This window comes from Leptonotus elevatus, chromosome 10, assembly GCF_054856555.1.
Source record: "Leptonotus elevatus isolate MCC_2025b chromosome 10, RoL_Lele_1.0, whole genome shotgun sequence".
NCBI classification, from domain to species: Eukaryota; Metazoa; Chordata; class Actinopteri; order Syngnathiformes; family Syngnathidae; genus Leptonotus; species Leptonotus elevatus.
This window is the reverse complement of record NC_141248.1, coordinates 4053229-4073799: the sequence shown is the minus strand read 5'-3', so window position 1 is coordinate 4073799 and position 20571 is coordinate 4053229. Positions and strand designations below refer to the sequence as shown.

The 20571-nt window shown below is 40.5% G+C and overlaps 1 protein-coding gene across 2 annotated transcripts; it reads left to right on the top strand.

Moving 5' to 3' along the window:
• Positions 1-306: 306 nt before the first annotated feature.
• tnks1bp1 (tankyrase 1 binding protein 1) lies at positions 307-20325 on the top strand. 2 transcript variants are annotated; one of them, XM_086086752.1, is made up of 10 exons: positions 307-377; positions 2812-3630; positions 5729-8609; positions 17123-17235; positions 17694-17796; positions 18336-18480; positions 18587-18705; positions 19084-19265; positions 19357-19447; positions 19572-20325. In XM_086086752.1, exons 2-9 carry the CDS (start codon positions 2822-2824, stop codon positions 19427-19429), a joined length of 4425 nt encoding a protein of 1474 aa, XP_085942878.1. In that variant the 5' UTR covers positions 307-377; positions 2812-2821; the 3' UTR covers positions 19430-19447; positions 19572-20325. The 2 variants fall into 2 exon arrangements, with proteins under 2 accessions (XP_085942878.1, XP_085942877.1); XM_086086751.1 differs by having other exon boundaries at positions 327-546.
• Positions 20326-20571: the final 246 nt, after the last annotated feature.

Sequence of the window (20571 nt, the reverse complement as noted above, 5' to 3'; positions counted from 1 at the left end):
GATCTTGATGTACTGCACATATAAAGAAGATGCCTATGTAGAAGTGCTCACTAGATTTAGACAGTATTTTCATATTTTGAGAGAAATAGGCCTTTTGTGTGCATGGGAAAAGGTGCGAGTGTTTGAGTTGAGCACATGAAAAATATGTGGGGAAAAAATATGTTGAGTGGTGAGTGTAATGAGTGTACTTATAGTAAAAAAAAAACCTGCTAAGACACGGTAAACGCTTCAAAATACAATGTGGTTTTATTTTGAAGGCCTGGCCTGTATTTTCCGCTGTCACCGCGCGTCACTAACATGTGTAACTTAACTTCCAAGGTGCATGGCAGGTCGAGTTGAGGAGGAGTGTGCTGTGGAGGAGGGCAAGGGAGTGTTTGGTGAGGAGCACACAATGTGACGCCTACTTAGTGGGAATGAGGAAAAACAGCGAGAAGCAGGCAAGACGGTGGAGGATAACGCGAGTTTCCCCCCACCCCCTCCTCGTTCATAACTTTTTCCCACGTCCTTCTATGTGCCTTATCTGTATGATTGCGTGAAGACGAAAAGGTAAATGAAACACGTTATTTTACATCTATATGGAGCAGGTGCACAGTACGCTTGCCTAGTTTATATTGGAGTTTTAATTGCGTAGCGTGAGTATATTTCGATGATTTAAACGCGTTTTCTTACTGGTCTGATTGTTTAGCAAGCTGAAGTTACACACTTTTAATTAGTTTTTCTACGGCGAGTTCAATGACCGGTAGCTCACTGTTGACGCGTTTATCTGTAACGTATTAACCTGTCCATAAAAGAGTTCGGTCTAACGTCTTTTAAATTTCCGTATTATCATTTGTATTTGTTCTTTATGGGTTTCTGAAGAAGCTGCATCACTCTACTAGAGCAGGTGAGCAGCGAGTAACAGGAGGGCAGGTAAACAAAGATGACGAAGCGGAACTCTGTTCCATGGAAAAGCGTGATTATGCCCCGAATACACACCGAATAATGATCATCTGTCAAGTGCAGTTTCTACCTGCCAGACAGCAGTTCGTTTCTCACGCTCATCTGCCAGGAGGAGATGCTATTGATTTGAAAGTGGGTGGCAGCTTTTGATGTGCTGGCTCATTAGGTTCCATATGTCATACAAAGACACCACCCATGCCCATGCAAATAAAAGTAGACCTGAATATTGGTGTTTCTAACCAAACAAAGGCAGCTATGTAATTGTGATATTGTGTTCAATTGGCAGACACATTCATTCAACTTTTGGGTGGGGATCTGAGAGACCAGTCGGTTAAAAAAAGACTGACAGGTCAAACCAGATACTGCAAACAATGTCTGTGGAATTTGTAGTGACACATTTGGAAACGCCACTTTACACTCCGTGTAAACACTCTTGTGAGCGTTTGGTCAAAATGTTCCCATGACGTACTATGGTTTTAAAGTATCCATATACCATCAAACTGATTCAGTAGTAAATGTTCAATGTGAGTGTAAGGAAAGCTGGTATCATTAATATCCAGCTTAAGGATAAGTACTTTGTCCTCACTTGAAAACAAGTCACAAGCAGAACAACTGTTTCTCGCTAGTGACATTTTTTCCACTACTGCTATCAACCGTATGACATTTTTGCTCACTAGGACAACTTTGACATAGTTTTAGGACTTCCGACTACTATTTATGTTACCAGTGAGGCAAAACTGTACACTGGTTGAAAAATTTGTGCTATTTTTTGAAAACTGTGCTACTACAAATGGCATGATAAAATTCTTCTAGATTATGTCTAGCACTTGTCATACTAATAGCATGTAGATGTCAACAAGTTCACAGCTTTGCTTCAATAGAAACATTTAGTTGCCCTACTAGTATGTCAAAGTTGTCCACTTGAGTGCAAAATGTCAAACGGTGGTGGAAAAACCATTACCAGCAAGACAGTTGTTTTACTATAGTGCTCAAGCCGTTCTAATGGTGTGCTGAAATGTCTAACTAGTGATGGCAAAGTGTGTAGGCCTATATTCAAACGACTTTCCATAAAAGTGAGTTAGTTGTGTAATTTGAATATCTTGAATCAATGGAGACCTCAAATGATCTCACTGCTTGGCAGCAACTAGTAGAGGGCCCAACTAGTTTGCTCCCCAAATGGGCTGCAGAGGAAATCAGACAGGAAGTACTGTCTGCCAAGGCTGTAGGAGCTCTTATAATGACTTCCTGATCTAATTGACCCCGCTCATGTGTCCGTCAACCAACAGTTTGGAATGCTATGTGCTATATGCTACACCACAACTTCATTGAAAGTTTGCCAGTTTGGTAACCATTACACACTAGTATTCCACCACTGTGGCACACTAATCTCAGTACAAGATAATGATCTGTAGGCTATTGTTTGTAAGACAGTACTTAAATTGCCCTACTTTCTGAAACTCTGCTTGTTTCTTAAATTTGTGATTTTTAACTCAATTTGGCCAAGTACATGTTCTGTAATGATTTGCGACTTAAAAACATCAATAAATAAGCCTCCTATTATAGAATTACAATGAAAGCATCCCTCCTGCGATTGGCTTGTGACTTGTTGTATTTCCAACACTTATTTAGCTGTGATTGGCAGGTGACCAGTCCAGGCTATACCCCACATTTCAGAACAGTCTTCATCTGCTTAATAAAACAATGGCATCAAAACAGGAGCTCAGAATAGACAGGGAATGAGGAAAGTGAGATAAAAAAAACATACAATCAACCGATTTGGATGGCTTCGTGGCATTCTAATTATTGTTTGAGTGATGAGACCATAAATACCCAGTTGTTATTTAACACCTGTCCTTCACTTTCTCATTTTAGAAACTCAACAATGCAGAGCACAGTTGACTCTTCGCAGGTGATAGATATCTCAAAATCCAAGCCATCTCTCCCCCCCAAGCCTCGACTTGCTCCCAAGCCTTTCTCTGCACAAAAAAACACCATTCGCTCCATAAATGCGCCAAAAGCTGTCAATGTGTCCTCCAAGGACAAGGCTGAAAAACCAGTGGTTAAAACTGCCCCTAAACCCTCCTTGACCAAACCAGCCACAAAACCACCTCAGCAAAAGTCCACAAGTGTGAATACAAAAGATCAAACAAAACCATTCAAAGCTGAAACCAAACCTGTTGCAGTCCAGAAAGAAGTTGCCAAAACTAACCACAAAACAGAGACGCAGGTGATAACTAACACAAAACAAAATGATGTTGAAAAAAGTAACAACAAATCTGCAGTGACCACAATCCAAAAGCCTGAAGAACCACAGGACAATGATTCCTCGAAAACCAATGAAACATTTCAGTGGGGCGGAACCAGGAAGCGCTTGTCCATGGAGCTAACCTCAAAGTTTATCGCTGATGGTATCCCTCGACCCACTGACCCCAGCAGATCCACATCTGTTAAAAAAGGAAAAGAAAATGCAAATGAGTCGAAACCAAAAATGCCAGACCCCTCCACCACAGAAAGTGATGAAGCCAACCTAATGGAAGACAGCAGCGGAGGTGGTAGCATCAAACGTCGGATCAGTCTTCTATTCGACGCTGCGTCAAAGCCAGAGGTTGCTGTGAAGAGAGTACAGCCTGAGTTTGTAAATGAAACCGCTGGTGTCAAGGAGCGAATCAAAAACTGGACTGAGGAGACCAGGTTAGTAAGCCTTCCTTCCTCTGTGTTGCCAGTGTCCTTGAAAATCATACATGTAAGTCATTGACATGTATAATATTTGATTTTATGTCACTGGGCATAATTCTACAAGTACTTTTATACTGGGCTGAATAAAATGGTATTTGTGCATCCCTTGTTTAATTCATAAATATATCACAAACTATAATCCCCACACACTTGAATAACATTTTATATGGTTACAAACATCTTCAAACATCTGAAGAGTGAACCTCAATTTAACTGACTATTGTGGGGGAGTAGTTATCCATTAAAGCCGATTGTCCATTAAATTAAAGCACCTTTTTTCATGGCCTAAAAGCACCCAAAATGGTACAAAAATGTTTTGTATTTTTTTGTGGAGTAAGAATGCTTATACTGTACAGTTCACAAATTATTGTAAACAACTGTTGTAAAATTGCACACACAAAAAAGTTGTATAAAAAGTTTAGCCAGACTTAACTAGAAAGTGCTTGGGTGTGTACGTTTGTGTGGAGGGACCTTCAAGAAACAAGCATGATGAGCGCAAAAGTAAACAACAGCTAGGCTGAAAAAAAAATTCTTGCCGATATCGTGATTTCGTTTCAATTCATAATTATCTTCAAATCAAGCTTCAGTGTAAAAAAGAAATGGTTTCTTTGAGGAACAGTTTTGTGTGATATTGTCTATAGAAAATCTGGTTAAAAATGCCTTCAAACTAGACTTGTATTTGCACAACTAATTGTTTCTCATCATATCTCTACAAAACCTCACATATTAATGTACATAATTGGTCAGTGTGATCAAGACAGGCACGAGCGGTAGATTGTGAGTACAGAGGCAGATGGCTCCAGGTGGCACTTCTTTTCTTTCTTTTTATTTTCCAAAAGTGCAAAAAACGCAAAAAGTGCATTGTGCAAAAAAAGTGCATTGGCAGAATGGCTCAAGAGAGTGGCTTCTCCAGCAGCAGTCTCTCCCTCACAATGATGTTATAGGCACCTTTTAATAGGAACAATACATTTGGAACAAACCAATAAACTCCACAGGTGTAAACTATCAGCTCGTTATCCTAACTTAAACTCCTTCAATGCAAAACTATAACCCAAAACTAAAGAAATACTAACAAACATTTCCCTAACTTAACCCATCTAGACAATAAACTAAATACTGAACTTTAGTAAAACTACTTGATCACCCCTACACACTCCTCCACTTGGTCCAGCCCGCAATCTTTTAGTAGTGTCTGATTTACTCGGGACTCTTTTGACCTGACACCACACAAGAGCATGTAAGTAAAAAATACCACACGCACATTATTCACCGCAAGCACACAACACCCAAAAGAAAGGCAAATTTGAAACATACAGTAGAAAATATTGCACATTGCTCAATCACATCTATTCCACAGGCTGGCGCCCTCATGCGGCATCATGACCAGACCTGTGGGCAACCAGTTCAATAAATATTTAACAATATGCAATGACTCTCTTGAGCAAATTAGCATTCTCTCAAGTGACTTGTGCAAAAGTTCTACATAATTAAAGTGCTATATACAAAGTAGACGTAACAAACAGTGTGTTTGTTACAGTCAGACAGAATTTGATTTTGAAGTTATTTCTTATGAAGCTAAAGCTTGGCGTCCTCGCACAGATGTCCACACTGACAACTTTCATTTTGCCTGCTACTCGGTGAAACCCTTGCAAGTTTCAATTAAAAGTATCTATCATTAAGCTCATACAGTCTGAAATTCCAAGAGGTTCTCCAAATTGAGTTCTCCTAATTACTGTGACTTGCGTCACGTAAAAACTTGACTTAAATAGTTACTAGTTGGACTTAAAATGTGTTCACTATTTTCGTAAATGTAGGCGGTTGAAGTGCACAGTCTAACAAGACGGTCACTTATCTTGCTGCTACTGAGTAGGGCTACAGCCAGTCGGTCACTGTCCAATGTGTAGTTCTTTTTCTCCTGTCACTGTAAATGTGAATTATGAATGAGTAAGTAAACAAGTGAAGTTGTATTTGGCTTCATGTCACAAAACTGCATGAAAGCTAACATGAGCATTGGCTTTTTGAATTAATTTGTATTTAATTTTTTCATATGCAGCTTAGTGCCTCCAGCTGAGCCAACTATAGAGAAGACTGACAAATTGCCAGCTGTTTCTGAATCAGGGACCGTATCACTGTCTGATACAACTGAAAACCCGGCAACAAAACAACTTCACACATCAGAGGAGTTGGAGCACAAGGCATCATCATCAGAAGATGATGATGCTGACGACGCCTCCTCCCCTGAAATTGATGAAAGACGAGACGCTGCCAAGCGTCGCCCTGTTCAATTTGATTCAGTTGGGAGAGACGATGGTGAAGGTCCTCTTGTCAGGGGACCAAGAGATGAAAGCAAATCAGAGGAAGTAGGAACTAAGAGCAAGGATGAGGACATAAGTGAGATGAAACTAATAAAACATTTGGAATTTGAAAAAAGGCAAAAAGCTGAAGAAAGTGAAAAGCAAACGTTCAAACTACAGGAGAAGAAGCAGAGTGAGGAAGAGAAGAGGAAGAAAGAAGAAGCCAAGCATATGAGAGAAGCGGAGAGCAGGGTGGAGGTTGAGAAAGAAAGACTTGGGCTTAAGAAGAAAGAGGAGGAAAAGCAAAGGAGGGAAGAACTGGAAAAAGAGAAGCTGAGGGAAGAGGAGATAATGAAGGCGGAGGAGAAAGAAAGATTTCGGCAAGAAGAGAAGAAGAGAAGGGAGGAATTGGGGAGAAAGGAGCAGAAGATGGAGGAGGAGGAGAAAGAAAGATTGAGGCTGAAGAGGGAGGAAGAGGAAAAGCAGAGAAAGGAGAAACTGGAAAAAGAAAGGCTGAGGGAAGAGGAGAAGAAAAGGGCGGAGGAAGAGAAAGAAAGATTGAGGCTGAAAATGGAGGAAGAAGAGATGCAGAGAAGGGAGGAACTGGAAAAAGAAAGACTGAGAGAAGAGATGAGGAGGCAAGAGATAGAACATTTAAAGCTAAAGAGGGAAGAAGAGGACAGACAAAAAAGGGAGGAACTAGAGAAAGCAAGGATGAGAGAAGAGGAGAGGAGAAGGGAGGAAATTGAGAGGGACAGAGTTAGGGAAGAGGATAGAAGGAGAGAAGAGATAGAAAGATTGAGGCTGAAGAGGGAAGAGGAAAAGCAAAGAAGGGAGGAAATGGAGAAGGAAAGGATGAGGGAAGAGGAGAGAAGGAGGGAGGAGATAGAAAAATTGAGGCTTAAGAGGGAAGAAGAGGAGAAACTGAGAAGGGAAGAAGAGGAGAAACTGAGAAGGGAAGAATTGGAGAGGGAATGGCTAAGGGAAGAGCAGAGAAAGAGGAAGGAGATAGAAAGATTGAGGCTAAAGAGGGAAGAAGAGGAGAAACTGAGAAGGGAGAAATTAGAGAGGGGAAGGGAAGAGGAGAGAAGGAGAGAAGATATAGAAAGATTGAGGCTGAAGAGGGAAGAAGAGGAGAAACTGAGAAGGGAGGAATTGGAAAGGGAAAGGATGAGGGAAGAGGAGAGAAGGAGGGAGGAGATAGAAAAATTGAGGCTTAAGAGGGAAGAAGAGGAGAAACTGAGAAGGGAAGAATTGGAGAGGGAATGGCTAATGGAAGAGGAGAGAAAGAGGAAGGAGATAGAAAAATTGAGGCTAAAGAGGAAAGAAGAGGAGAAACAGAGAAGAGAGGAATTGGAGAGGGAAAGGATGAGGGAAGAGGAGAGAAGGAGGGAGGAGATAGAAAAATTGAGGCTTAAGAGGGAAGAAGAAGAGAAACTGAGAAGGGAAGAATTGGAGAGAGAAAGGCTAAGGGAAGAGGACAGAAGGAGGGAGGAGATTGAAAGAATGAGAGTGAAGAGGTTGAAAGAGGAGAAACAGAGAAGAGAGGAATTGGAGAGAAAAAGATGGATAGAAGAGACGAGAAAGAGGGAAGATATAGAAAGATTGAGGCTAAAAAGGGAAGAAGAGGAGAGGTGGAGAAGGGAGGAATTGGAGCAGGAAAGGCTAAGGGACGAGGAGAGAAGGAGGGAGGAAATCGAAAGAGTGAGATTGAGGAGGGAAGAAGAGGGGAGGCTCAGAAGGGAAGAATTGGAGCAGGAAAGGCTAAGAGAGGAGAGGAGGGAGGAGATCGAAAGAGTGAGGCTAGCAATGGAAGAAAAGGAGCGACAGAAACGGTTTGAATTAGAGAGGGAAAGACTGAAGGAAGAGGAACAAAGGAGGGATGAGATAGAAAGACTCAAGCTGAAGATAGAACAAAATGAAAGGCAGAGGAGCCAGGAATTGGTGACGGAACGACTGATAGAAGAGGAGAACAGGAGAGATGAGATGGAAAGACTCAGGCTCAAGATGGAAGAAGAAGAGCGACAGAGACGGGAGGAGTGGGAGCACTCTAGGGTGGCACAAGCACTTAAGGACGAGCAGTTGAGAACAAGACAGAAGGTAGAGGTGAAAATGCAACAACAAAAGGAAGAGCAGGGGAGAATGAGGCTGATGGAGAGACAGATGGAAGAAGCACAAAGGGAAGAAGAGAGAAGAAGGCAAGACATCAGTGATACGATTAAGCCAAATTTAATCAGCTTTGACACTAAAGATTTGGGCAAATCCTCTGCACAAACTGGGATGGCTTATGACAACTTCTCGGTCAGTGATCTTAAGCCTTTGGTCAATGTTCGTCATTTTGATGATTTTTCAGTGAAGCGAACTCGATGGGGTTCACAGCCTAGAGTGGATGTAACCACACGGGACACAACGGTAGACATTCTGGTGCCTCTCAGTGTTGGCTCTCAGGAGAGAGATGCACGAGAGAGTGTGAAGATTGAGGGGGGCTTTGATCTAAAATCAACCCTGGTGAGCCCGGAGGAACAGGAGGACCAAGAAGAGCAAGAAGAGCAAGAAGAGCAAGAAGAGGAGTCTCAAGAGCAGGAGGAAGAGTTTCCACAGATAGATCTGGCAAAAGGAGGCAGACATCACAAGCATGAGGTAAATTCAAATTATTTAACTTTGTATCGATCTGTACAATCCATGATAGAGTACATTTAACATGAACTCAACATATACCATGATGGAGTATACAACGATTAATTTGTGTATCTTTATATTTCAGCATAAAGTAGCTATAATATTTAAATGGGTATAATCAGTTTTTATTTATACACAAAATTGATGAGTGTGGATTTCATGTTAATTGTCTTGAATCAATGGAGGGAAAAAATGTAGTCCAGTAAATGGCTGCAACCAGCAGGTTTGCGGGAAAATCAGTCTGTTTCAAATTATTGTGCAAATAGGATTTACGTTTTGGGGCACTTTTTGCATCTGTTTGACCTGTGTATTTAGTTCACTGATGTGAATCTCAGATTGGCCTGATGATTAGTTTCCCATATGAGCCTAATTAAACAAGAAACAAAGGAAGAAAGATGTTCCACATTACTAAGCAAGTCAATTTTTTATGTCTAATGGGGGAAAAGAATGTTCTTGTGTCCAATGCCTTGTGAAATAAATTGAAACAGTATGTGATTATGAAAGCAAGGGGGAAAAAAACATCATGAAAAGCCTACTATAACACTGAACTTTGAGGCCTAGTTACACTAATTTGACATTGGCCAAATGTGACCGACGCCTACCCCCTTTGGTGTCAGCCCAGACGTCGGCACGTCCCGTCGAAAAATGACATAAATACACACCGCACCGACCCCAACTATTACATACCTTGAGCGCATGCGCGAGAAGTAATTCACCTTCATACCATCAACGGCGGTAGTCATTATTCCTAAAGGCAACCGGAAACCTCTTTACAGGGGAGAGATAAAAACGTAAACATTGCATACCAGTTACTTTTTCTCTCACGATGCCCTCCCACGTGAATGAAACCCTCCGACTTTTTGCGCAGTATCGTATAATGCTGTCATTGTTAACCCTTGCTCTTGCGATTGTATGAAGATTAAGGCAGCAAAGGCGCAAGATAAGGAGAAACCGCACAAAATGGGCAAAATCCTGGATACTACAGCGACCAAGGCAAGGATGCCATAGTTTGGCTTTCATACCTTTGTCGGCATCCCCTTTGACGGTAATATCATACAATGCCGGTCTCTCTTGAACCAAAGAGACAGTCATCTTCCCGATCTTCTGTCCAGACAGATATTGTACATTCAAATGCGTAGGTTTCAGCAGGGTGACAATGCGCAAAATGAGTGGGGGGAAAAATGGACCAGTCTTTCCATCAGTACTGTTTATCTGAGTTTGTCACTTCCTCTTCTTGCCCCGTGCGCTGATTCACTAGCTAACAGCCCATCACAGTGATCAAACGCCCGACGCCGATTCAACATGTCAAATTTGCTGAAAACGTCCCCTCCGACGTATTCCAACTCGATCCGACTTTACGTAATTTATACACTGATTAGACGGCGCATGCCATCGGCCCAACGCTGTCCGACTCCCGACGTAGGATTGGTGTATCTAAGCCTTTATTCAGAGTTAATCAAATGCATTTCAAATGGTGGTCAGTGTGCTGACTTCCTTTTAACACGAGTTTGAATGTGATTGGTTAATTATGAACATAGGCATACCTCATTTATCAGTGTGTGCACACACTCTGTTGTTAATTTTTTTTCTGAAAATATGTTTTTCCATTATTTCAATTTAGTTGTACAGTAGATCACAATAGTGAAAAAGTTTTTAATTTTGTTAACATTTCACAATAACCTGGCATTTGGGGTGCATAGAGTTTTTATAACCACTGTTGTAGGGAAAGGCCAGACTATAAATTTATAAATTGGGTAAAAACACAAAAGTGATTCTGCAGACATTGTGTAAGTGATATTTTACCACTGTCATTGACAGCTGACGGTCTTACACGTAAAAAAATAAAATCTTGTTATACTCGCTTCACCTGGTTACGCCATGCCCTAAAAACATGCCTTTGTTGGCCTGTCTATTGTGTGTGTGAGTGTGAGTTTGGTCGTCACTATTACAACTACTTTTGTGTGTCATGATGGTAGTAGATGATGATAGATGAGTGATCATGAACATATGGTCTGCCTCTGGTGGCATTTCTTTTAAAACAGATACCTGTATAGCTCAGGAGTAAAATAATAATAATAATAATAATATGGACTTCTGAGTTGATGGTAAAAAGTTTCAATTCGTTGCTGATTGTCAAATTATATTCAGAACATTTGTTATTCTCCACTTAGTTGTGTGTGAAGTCGTGGTCTGCATCTGTGTGGTTTAGACTGTGATGTCTTCAAGGAAGTGGTGTTGGTATACTTTTTCAGCCATTGTGCCACTGCTCTCCCTATTTAGGTAAAGCTTTGTTAAAGGGGAAGTCAACCCAAAAAGTTTCTTTACGATAATATGTTCTATGCACCCCCACTAGTCTAAAAAATATATTCTGAAACTGAAGCGTGATTGGTTGTTATTTGAGCCCTGAGCAACTCCGATGTCATTTTCAGTTGACAGTAAGTGGCATAATGACCCTCCACGAGATGGTGGAAAAAACAGGTGTTTTTTGTGGCTTTGTTCATTTTCCACTAACACAATTTTAATCATAATGTTTAGACAAGTTGAGGCACATACAACATATTAACTGTTAACTGTTGCTCACTATAGTGTGCGTGGACAAACAAGCATACAGTAATTGTGTACAGTACAGTGCTTTGCATTTTTTCTTCACTTTTATTAACAGTACAACCTTACCGTAGTTCTGCGCTCCACTGGATTTAATACAGATTTCCCCTTTTTGAACGTTTTCCCTTTAAATTCTTTTTGTTATGGACAACAACAGCATATGTTTACTCGGGGTGGGAATCTTTAACTGTCTCACAATTTTATTAGATTCAGAAGGATTTTTGATTCTAAATTATTTGATTGACAATGATTTCTGCTTCAATTTATTTATTTAAAGAACGGCTATTCATACAAAACGCTCTTCCTACGCTGCAAAAAAACATTTATTGGAATAACTTAATCGTGACTTTTTCCTTCTACTTGCTGTGGTTACAACTTAACAGTGTATCAGAACGCGCGGAACCACACTGCCCCAAAGTAGCCAAATCACATACAACATGAACAGCGCTCCCAATTAAGGCACACACAAACAAGGGAAAAAAAGACTAGTATAAATGAATGAATCGCGATTCTTATATGAATCGATATTTGGCACACCCCTAATGATTACACACAGTGTATGTGAAGTCTATACTGTACATAAGCACATACCTTTTCATAAACGCAAGCCTTTACATCTGCCCAAGATTTTAGTAAATCTAAGTAATTATTCATGGTACAAAAATCTGATCTATTGAGAGTGCAAAGCAAGCAGAGACGGGTCAGATCACCTGCCTGTTTGAACATGCATCATTTTTGCAGAGAAAACAGCGGGCTCTGTGTAGCGCTGATCTCTGTGGTTATGCATTATGAAGTGTGTGTGCGTGTGTGTGCGTCATTGTGATACTCCCTCAGTCTTTCTGCCTGTTTGCATGCTTTAGCAAACAAGCCGTAACCTACATACGCAGTAAGCTATTATCAGGTGGAACTGCTCATGTTGCATTCACTTAAAAGAGTAAAGTATAGGTAAAAAAGAAGAAGAAAATACTGTATGTTTGGAGACAATTTTTTAAATGTCACCTTGGTGTCCAATAATTCGCACAAGGTTTAATTGCATGGTGAATTAGAATGAAATAACATTAGTATAAATCAAGGATAAACTGTCATACTCAAGACACAATTGATTGGGGAAAAAAATAGCAGATGGGCCAGCTCACTTGTCATTTCAATAATAAAATAATAATGCATTGTCATTTTTAATGGTAGTATTTAAATTAATTAACTTAATTAAATGAAAAAATATGTAAAGCTGTCTATTTTAATGATTACAATATCAATGCATGCTCATTTTTAAACTGTATTTCTGATTAATTATTGGGGATGGGCAAGTGCCGATACCAAGTATCGCTAAAGGTGCCAATCCGGATGTATTTTAAGGTATCAGTACTCGCAACGGTGCCAGTATCGGCCACCCTCTTGTGGCCGTTTTACAATCTTGAGCTAGAAATTGCAAATTAGAAGAATAGAAAATGTATATTCATTTCATGAAATTTCAGCTAAAAATGCTATAGTGGAATTTATAGGTCTTGCTTTATAATTATCCATCATTGTTTTTTGGGTAAATTTTATGTACTGGTATCGGTATCGGTGACTACTCAAGAGTTGAATACTCATACTGTGGCTCTGAGACCGGAGCGGTCCCACGTCACAGCATGGGCTGAGTGCAAATGCAGATTTTACGATCGCCACTTCGATCAAAGTTTAGGTGTGTCTATTGTTCAATAGTGTGCAACGTGTCAACTGCCAAGTAATAATAACTATTACTCAATTTAATTAACACAAACCATGGCAAAGAGAGTAAACACTCACCGCATCGCCGTCACTATTCTCCTTCCGTGTTGGTGTCACATGGCCAGTGGAGCAAAATCTGATTGGTTGGAAAACATTTTTTGTTAGAAATTCAACTTGAGAAAAATTGGATGAAAAAATTCAGTTTCAAATTCAAATTCTGATGGCACAGATTTACTTCCATACGGCTCCAACTGTCTGCTCTCAAAGTGTCCTTGAGCAACAAGACCTAAATTGCTCCCATTGGGCCTGGCAGCGCCTTTCATAGGAGCAGCCCGCTCATTGGTGTGTGTGTGTATGTTTGACTCTGTAACACTCTTTTGGCACAGTGATGGTACTGTAGATAAAAGCACTATGAGTGCACTCTATAATTAACCAATTATTCAATGAAATTAAAATAAATAAATGAATTCACCAATTATATAGTTAGCAAAATTATTTTAAAAAAGAATTACGAAAATAAAGTCAATACAAATATTGTAGGATTCTTGCTAATGTAAATGCTCGGTGGTCGGAACTAAAGAACGGTATGTGGCGTTGTGGGCCAAACTTTGCCCAAGAGTGGTACAGAGTGTACCTTAAGAGCACTCCCCAGCCATGCTTGTGCCACCAGGGGGCAATGCTGCTCCTAAAGTTAAAACTTTCTTGTGGGGCTTTGCTTCGAATATGGAACCCTTATTTCATTTTAATTGTAACACCATTAAAAAAGTTTTGCTTTTTATACTTGACTACTGTATGTATATTGTTACTTCTGTATTATGTATGTAGTAAACTAAACCAAGAAAAGCTTAAACAAGTCAAATGTTTAATGAGCAAACGCAAGGTGTGCAACCGACTGAGTACCGTACATTCTTTCAGACTACTGAGCAAAGCACGTAAAGACAGATAGGCCAGTATCAAGATGTTGTGTGGTCATCATGTCCTCATTTGGATCTGCTTGAAAGGCTAGCATGTCACAATGACCAAACATGGTGAATCTACATGCTGTCTATCCGTCTCGCCCCTGTGCTTTGAGAGCCAGCCTGTCTCACGCCCCACTTGACAGCACACCAAAGAGGATGGGCTTAACTGTAGGCAAGAAAGTTCACATGTCTTCTGACCGATCCAGAGCTCCCATTTGCTCCAGCTACCACATTCCAAGAGTTTTCCTGGCTAAAAGTGCTGCCTCAGTGAAGACCTGCTTCATTCTGTCAACTACATTATTACCCAGTCTAGGACACTTCCATTGTTTTTTGTGTTTTCCCTTACAAAGCATCGTTCTTTTGTGATAAGGGGGTGATCTGACCCGGACTCTGCTTTCGGATGTCTTGTTTTTAGTTTTTTACCTCCCAAAAGGATTCAGAGTACGGTGTGAGATGGAAAGGAAACTGCCTGTTTCTGAAGAAGACTCAACAATAGACACAGGGATTATACTCTTATAATGAGGTACACTTTCTAGATTTTTTTAAACCTCAAAGACCAAAGGAGGGTTTGATGGAGTTTCCTGTGACTGCTGTTTTCAATGACTGCAGTGAATCTGATAACTACTGTGTTTTGCTGCCCTAAATGACAACAAAAAACAGGTTCCAGGAAATTCATGTTGGCACCGTGAACTGAAATCATAACAATAATGAGAACAAAAATGGTGCTTAATTCATGACAATTTTTGGGGCATTATCTTAACAAAAGGCACACTCTTGCATTTTCTGTGGAAACGCCATTTGCCGTGGTGGCCCAAGTATCAGAGCTGATAGTTATGAGCTCTCCAACCATGCAGTACTTTGGAGGAAAACTGTCCGCTGCCCAGCTTCATGTGGCAGGCTGGGTCGACGGTGTACGACGCTCCTTTCAGGGAGCTCTTGCGCTTGTCTGGAGCACTGGAGAGGAAGACGAGGACAATGAGGAAACAGAAAGTGGAAATAGCGAAGGGAGATTGCACAGAGCCATTTTGCCTCTTCGCAGTTTTGCCCGCAGTAGCAGGAGATCAATGCGCTGCTTTTCCATCAGAAGTCGACAAACGCTGCAAAAGAGAACCACTGAAACCTGCTCTGTAAGAGCTGCTTTTGCCACACCGTATGCAATATAATAAATGAAGCCCCCAATGATTTTACTCTTTTGCTAACATTTTAAGACAGCAGTAAAATAGTAAGCCAGTAAATGAGGAAGGGTACACGTAAGAGAATTACACACCAAAAGAAGCTTAACAATATTGATTTAACTTCATAAATGAATGGCACATGGACAAGAACCTATTATTTGTGGTGATAGAATCTTCACAGTTTGTGACTCACAGACACCCTCAGAAATAATGTCATCTCCATAAAACAGTATGGTCATTATCGAAAACAACAAATTTAATGGTTCCTATGATGACACGGTGCTTTTCAATGTATGTGCAATACACTCAAAATGACTGCCTCACGGTATCAACAGGGAGGCCTGTGAATTGTAGATTTGAATGAGGTTTATTTAATGTAAGAGAGGGAAACTGTTTCTTAATGATTTTACCTGACCCAAGCCCATATTGTTCCATGTAGGACTGTCCCAAACACATGAACACAAGACACACCTATGCCAATGAAAATATGGAGCTTAGTGGGCAGTCGTAGTCTGTTTCAGGAAAAACATGGCTATCTGATAAGGTCTTCCAAATGTGGTGTTTTATCAGTTTTGTGTGCCCTTTCCCTCGCGTGTGTGTGCGTGTGTGTGTGTGTGTGCGTGCGTGCGTGCGTGCGTGCGTCAGATAAAACAGCGGACAATAACAATGTGGCAATAAAGTGTCACACAAAGAGGTCCATCCTACTTTGGCTAAATATGTCTACAGTACACACCCTGTTTTTTCATGCTTGTTGTCAAGCTACCCTCAGGGTTTCTGTCTTTGTAACCAAGTAAATATTGATATTCTGAGGGGCCATACATCCTCTTTTTACTTCATGTTTCTCTTTGAGACCTTTAAAAAATAACCTGTTTGGGTTTTTAAATTGTCCTGGAATATCTCAGTCTGCATGTATTCATCCTTTGGCCAGGTTCATTTCGAACGGTACACATAGTACCAGTGATTGATGATGCTGTCAGCCTGTCACCATACGTGAGTCTTGTAATATTAGACTGTGTTTAAATGCTACAATGCTAACAGTAAATATGCTAACAAACTGGCTAGCTTGCATTTTTAACTGTAAAAAATAGTACGGCCAGCCATAATTTCCTTGTATTCATTCTTCACAGCACGGTAGATGAAATGCTATCATGCTGCTAGCTGGCATATTAAGCTAAAATCTTCTTATCAGGAAACACTGCAGCAGGTCCCTAATGTTAAAGTGAGATTATACTTTTGCTGTTCTAAAATTTGGCATGTGAGAACAAGATGCTATGACACACCCATTGGTTTATATGGTAACGTCTCATTACTTGATGTGATTCACATGAGCAGTAAATGCATGAGCATTTAGTTTGATGTGTTCGTGTTCCTTTTCCTGAAGAATTCAACTAAAATATGATGCAGTCCAAACAGGCCGTACATATATTTGATATGTTACCGTAATAAATCATCTCTTTTATCTGTTAGGTCAGTATTTACAACCTGTTTAACGACTACATAATGCTACGTATCACAAGAATTATAGCCTCATTCTATTACAGTGGCATTTTGCTCCTTATAAACGCCATGCCTGAGGGAAAATAACCATTAGTAAATATGTTTTGTATGTATTTAGTTCTTTCATGTTGTATTGTTTCATAAAATCATGTGTAGGCTAGGTGGTGTTTTCCCCTGTATCTAAGTGACAGTATCAGACAGCACAACATTGGGACATCCCTCTTGACAGTTGATGTGCATGTGTGCACGTACATTCCAACACGTGGGTGTGACAGCAATTTGGTACTTATGTATATGTCGTGTGTGCATTTGCCTGCAAACACATGTTTATGGTGTTATAGTGAGCACAGCACAGCTCATTAAAAGACGCATGCTTGGCTGCTCCTCGGCCTTTTCTCCGTCTGTAGTCTAGTCTGATCTTTGCCCTGCGCACAGTTCATTTTCTCCTTCCGTTCTACAGTATGTCATCATAATGTGACAGGTGACGTTAATTTGTAAATATATCCAAAAGGTTTTTTGTCTCCCTCAGGATCTTGACAGCAGTTATCACACACATGGACATGGGGAAGACACAGATGCTTTGATAGACTTTGAGTCAGACAGGCAGCATGCAGGTTATGAATGGAGATCTAAAACTGACAGGTAGGATTTACTTGTTGCCCCGTACTACGTACTACGCTCTACTTACTTGAAGTCTGTTTACATGATGGAGGCTGACATGGGAGCATAATGACCATTTTAAACCTATGCAGTTACCTTGAAGTCAAGTAGCTCTTGGGTGTTTGACAATGTCCCATTAATGTTAAATGAACTTTAAATCAACTCCATGTGGAACTGGCTATTATAGAATATAAAAGTAAACAAAGGTTTTGAAAAGTGTAACTCAATGTTGAGACGTTTCTGTTTCTCAAAATGTATTCCCTGCACTTTTGATCTCCTTTCGCCCTCTAGTGGTTTAAAAGGGTTAGCAGCACAACACAAGAATTGAAAAACAGTTGGGTTTTAGATTATAAAATTCACAACGATGTGTCTGCGTTGCAACAATGACTTGAGGGTTCTCATTTGGGAGCCTTCTTATGTTTTTCTGACTGATTTCAAAGGACTGCTGCTTTTCAACCAAGTCCGAAGCCTTTCACTGATTCTTTTGTTGAGGCCTCTGAGGATTTTGATGCAAGTGAACCAGTTCTGTCTCCTTTCCCCGAGGTTGGTGGTTACTTTGCTTACGCACCTTACGATTCAGCAATCTGATTTACAAAAGCACACAAACTTTTAGTGTGTCACTTTGCATATATACACATCGTACAGTTGAACCATTAAGCTCAAACGAGGCCACAGATTGATCCGATTTGGTCAAATGCCGGAACAGTTTTTCCAACACACATATTGGAAAATTTAATAATCAGCTCCTGGCCCACATTGTTACCATCATAAAGTTTTTTATAAGCAATGTTATGGCATACATAACTCAGTTTTTTTGTTTGTTTTGTTTTTTGCCACTAAAACAAAAACAAAAAAATTGCCTGTGCAGAGGTCATTCTTAGATACACTCTAAACTTGGCTTTAGAGGCATATTTACTTTCCCATAAAATGTTCAATATTCAAATAGTTCAACTTCAAATTTTTCATTAATTCCTTTATTTAACCAGGTAAGAAACTCATTGAGATTAAAAATTTATTTTCCAAGAGTGACCTGGCCAAATGATCCACTCTGTGAACGCAAAATTCTTTATTCCATTGCACAGACCTCCACCCCTCTCCTCAACACCAGCGCACAGAGATCCAGGGCGGACCTGGGTAAGAGGCGCATCCGATCGCGTCCATCACGTTCAAGCCACTCGCAACCATCTAGGATAGAGACTCTGGACTGGCGGTCTTGTGACACCACAGGTCATCCTTAATCTAATTTTCCATATATGTAGCTTTGGAAGTTTTAAATTGAGTCAATTTAGCTCCCTCTTCATATCTTAATGTATCAATTTACTGCTAATTTCAGATGAAGGGCCACAGGAGTCCGACTCAGAGGAGAAACCGCCAAAACAACGGATCGTCTCCTCTCCTCCTGCCTCCAGAAAGATGCCTGTGTTCCCTGGTGTGAGCCCATTATCCCTAATTGTAAGTTCAAAGAGATGACATTTAGATGTATGTCTTTTTGAATTTCAGTGATTCTCAACTGGGAACAGCAGCTTCCTGTTGTTGCAAAGCCACAACCCATTTGATTGAAGTTAAGAACAATAACATATATTTTTATGTACAGTATGGTACAGTTTTAATAGCTGTTTCAAATGAGTTTGTCATTACGCCAAAATGCAAATTGCTAGCTATGACGTCCATTAGCCTAAAGCTGAGCTGCACTGTATTTTTTTACACAGTAGCTAGTGGTTAGAGCACAAGTTTCCTGGCCCTTACCCAATATTGTATGTTCTATGTGGGAACTTGGTTCGCCTCGGTATATTACACTGTGATAGTACTGCACTTAACATGCTTCATCAGGCCCAGATGAAAAAGAGAGCAGAAGGACGAGAGGAGCCTGAAGAAGACAAGGAAAGTCCAAATGATGAAGTGGTGCCATCTCCTTCCCAACTGCATTCTCGCTCTCCCCGACCTCCTCGCTCTGCTGCCCAGCTTGCTGGAGCCGCTCGAGTACTTCCACCCATAGGTGCCACAGATGGAGGGTAAGACCACCATAAAACAAAGATAAGTGCTGAGCAAATAAGTGTGTGTTTGTTTTTGTTTTTTCACAAAATGTGTCTGTGTCTCTCTCAGTGCGGTCTCTCCGGCTTGGCTGACAGAGTTGAAGTCTAAAAAGCGAATCAGTCAACCTGAAGGGGAATGGTAGCTGAGTGGCATGTGGCAGGTGAGGACTAAATTCAATACCCCCCCCCCCCCCCCCCCCAAAGTGAGAATATGTTGGCATCCTGGACTCTTAACTATCAAAGTCTTATTGCTGTGATATCTTCTTTGGACTGTGTTCCCTGTAGGAACCTCTGTGCCAAAGGAAAGAATCCATCCATGTCAGATGTTTGTGCTGAGAGACACCTCACCAAAGTTTAAAGGTTGCACATTGAGTGCCTTATTTGTACATTTGAATCAGATCTGAAATATGCAAAAAGAAATTCAGGCTTTTCTGAGGCGGAATATGTAAGTCGTTGCAAATGTTTTGTTTTGTAAATGATTTGCCATGCTTTGTGACATTTTATATTCACGCCAAGCACGTTTGAACTAATGCTGCAAATTCAAGAGTGATCATCATTGTAATGCGGAACATGACATAAATTGCCTATTTTTTCATTCTGTTCTTCTTTGTTGCTGTTTGTCAACTGCTATTGACCGGGACCGATGCCATTATGCCGTTGCAGGCGATTTCTAGTCACTCAAAAGTTCTCGTCAATGTAGATCACCCCTTTGTCTTTAGTTGAACATAATTTGAGCTCTTAAAATAAACCTTTGCACTTAAAGAAATATTATACATTGTATTTACCTCTACACATAGATGTGATCAGACAATCATTTTTCTTACTTTCAGAATACAATAAAGTAATCCAAACACCTAATAATAACATCAGCAAGCTTGCAGGAAATGGAGGAATGCTATTATGCTACCGCACTATGTGAATATGTTTATCTATCGTACTTGAGATGTTTTTAAGTGCCTTTGTTTTCCAATGAAAAAATATTGACCGCCAGTTATAAATTTGCAATGTGTTGCAATTTATTAAAAGCTTTTCTAGTAAATATATTTGAGTGTGTGTTGTTTGTTGCAAAAGCGAAGAAGTAGCACACAAGGTGAAGAAGCATGCAGGTGCAGAGCAAGGTAGCTGGGTCGGGTTCATGTTGCTGAGTGACAGTGATCTCAGCTCATTCTCCTGGCTGGCTGGCTGGCTGGCAGAGCATGTGCCCACTAAAGGATCATGGTCAGGATGGCAGCATGGGCCGAGCTGGGCAGCGGTCTGCCAGGGACAGAGGGCAAGCCTATTGAGA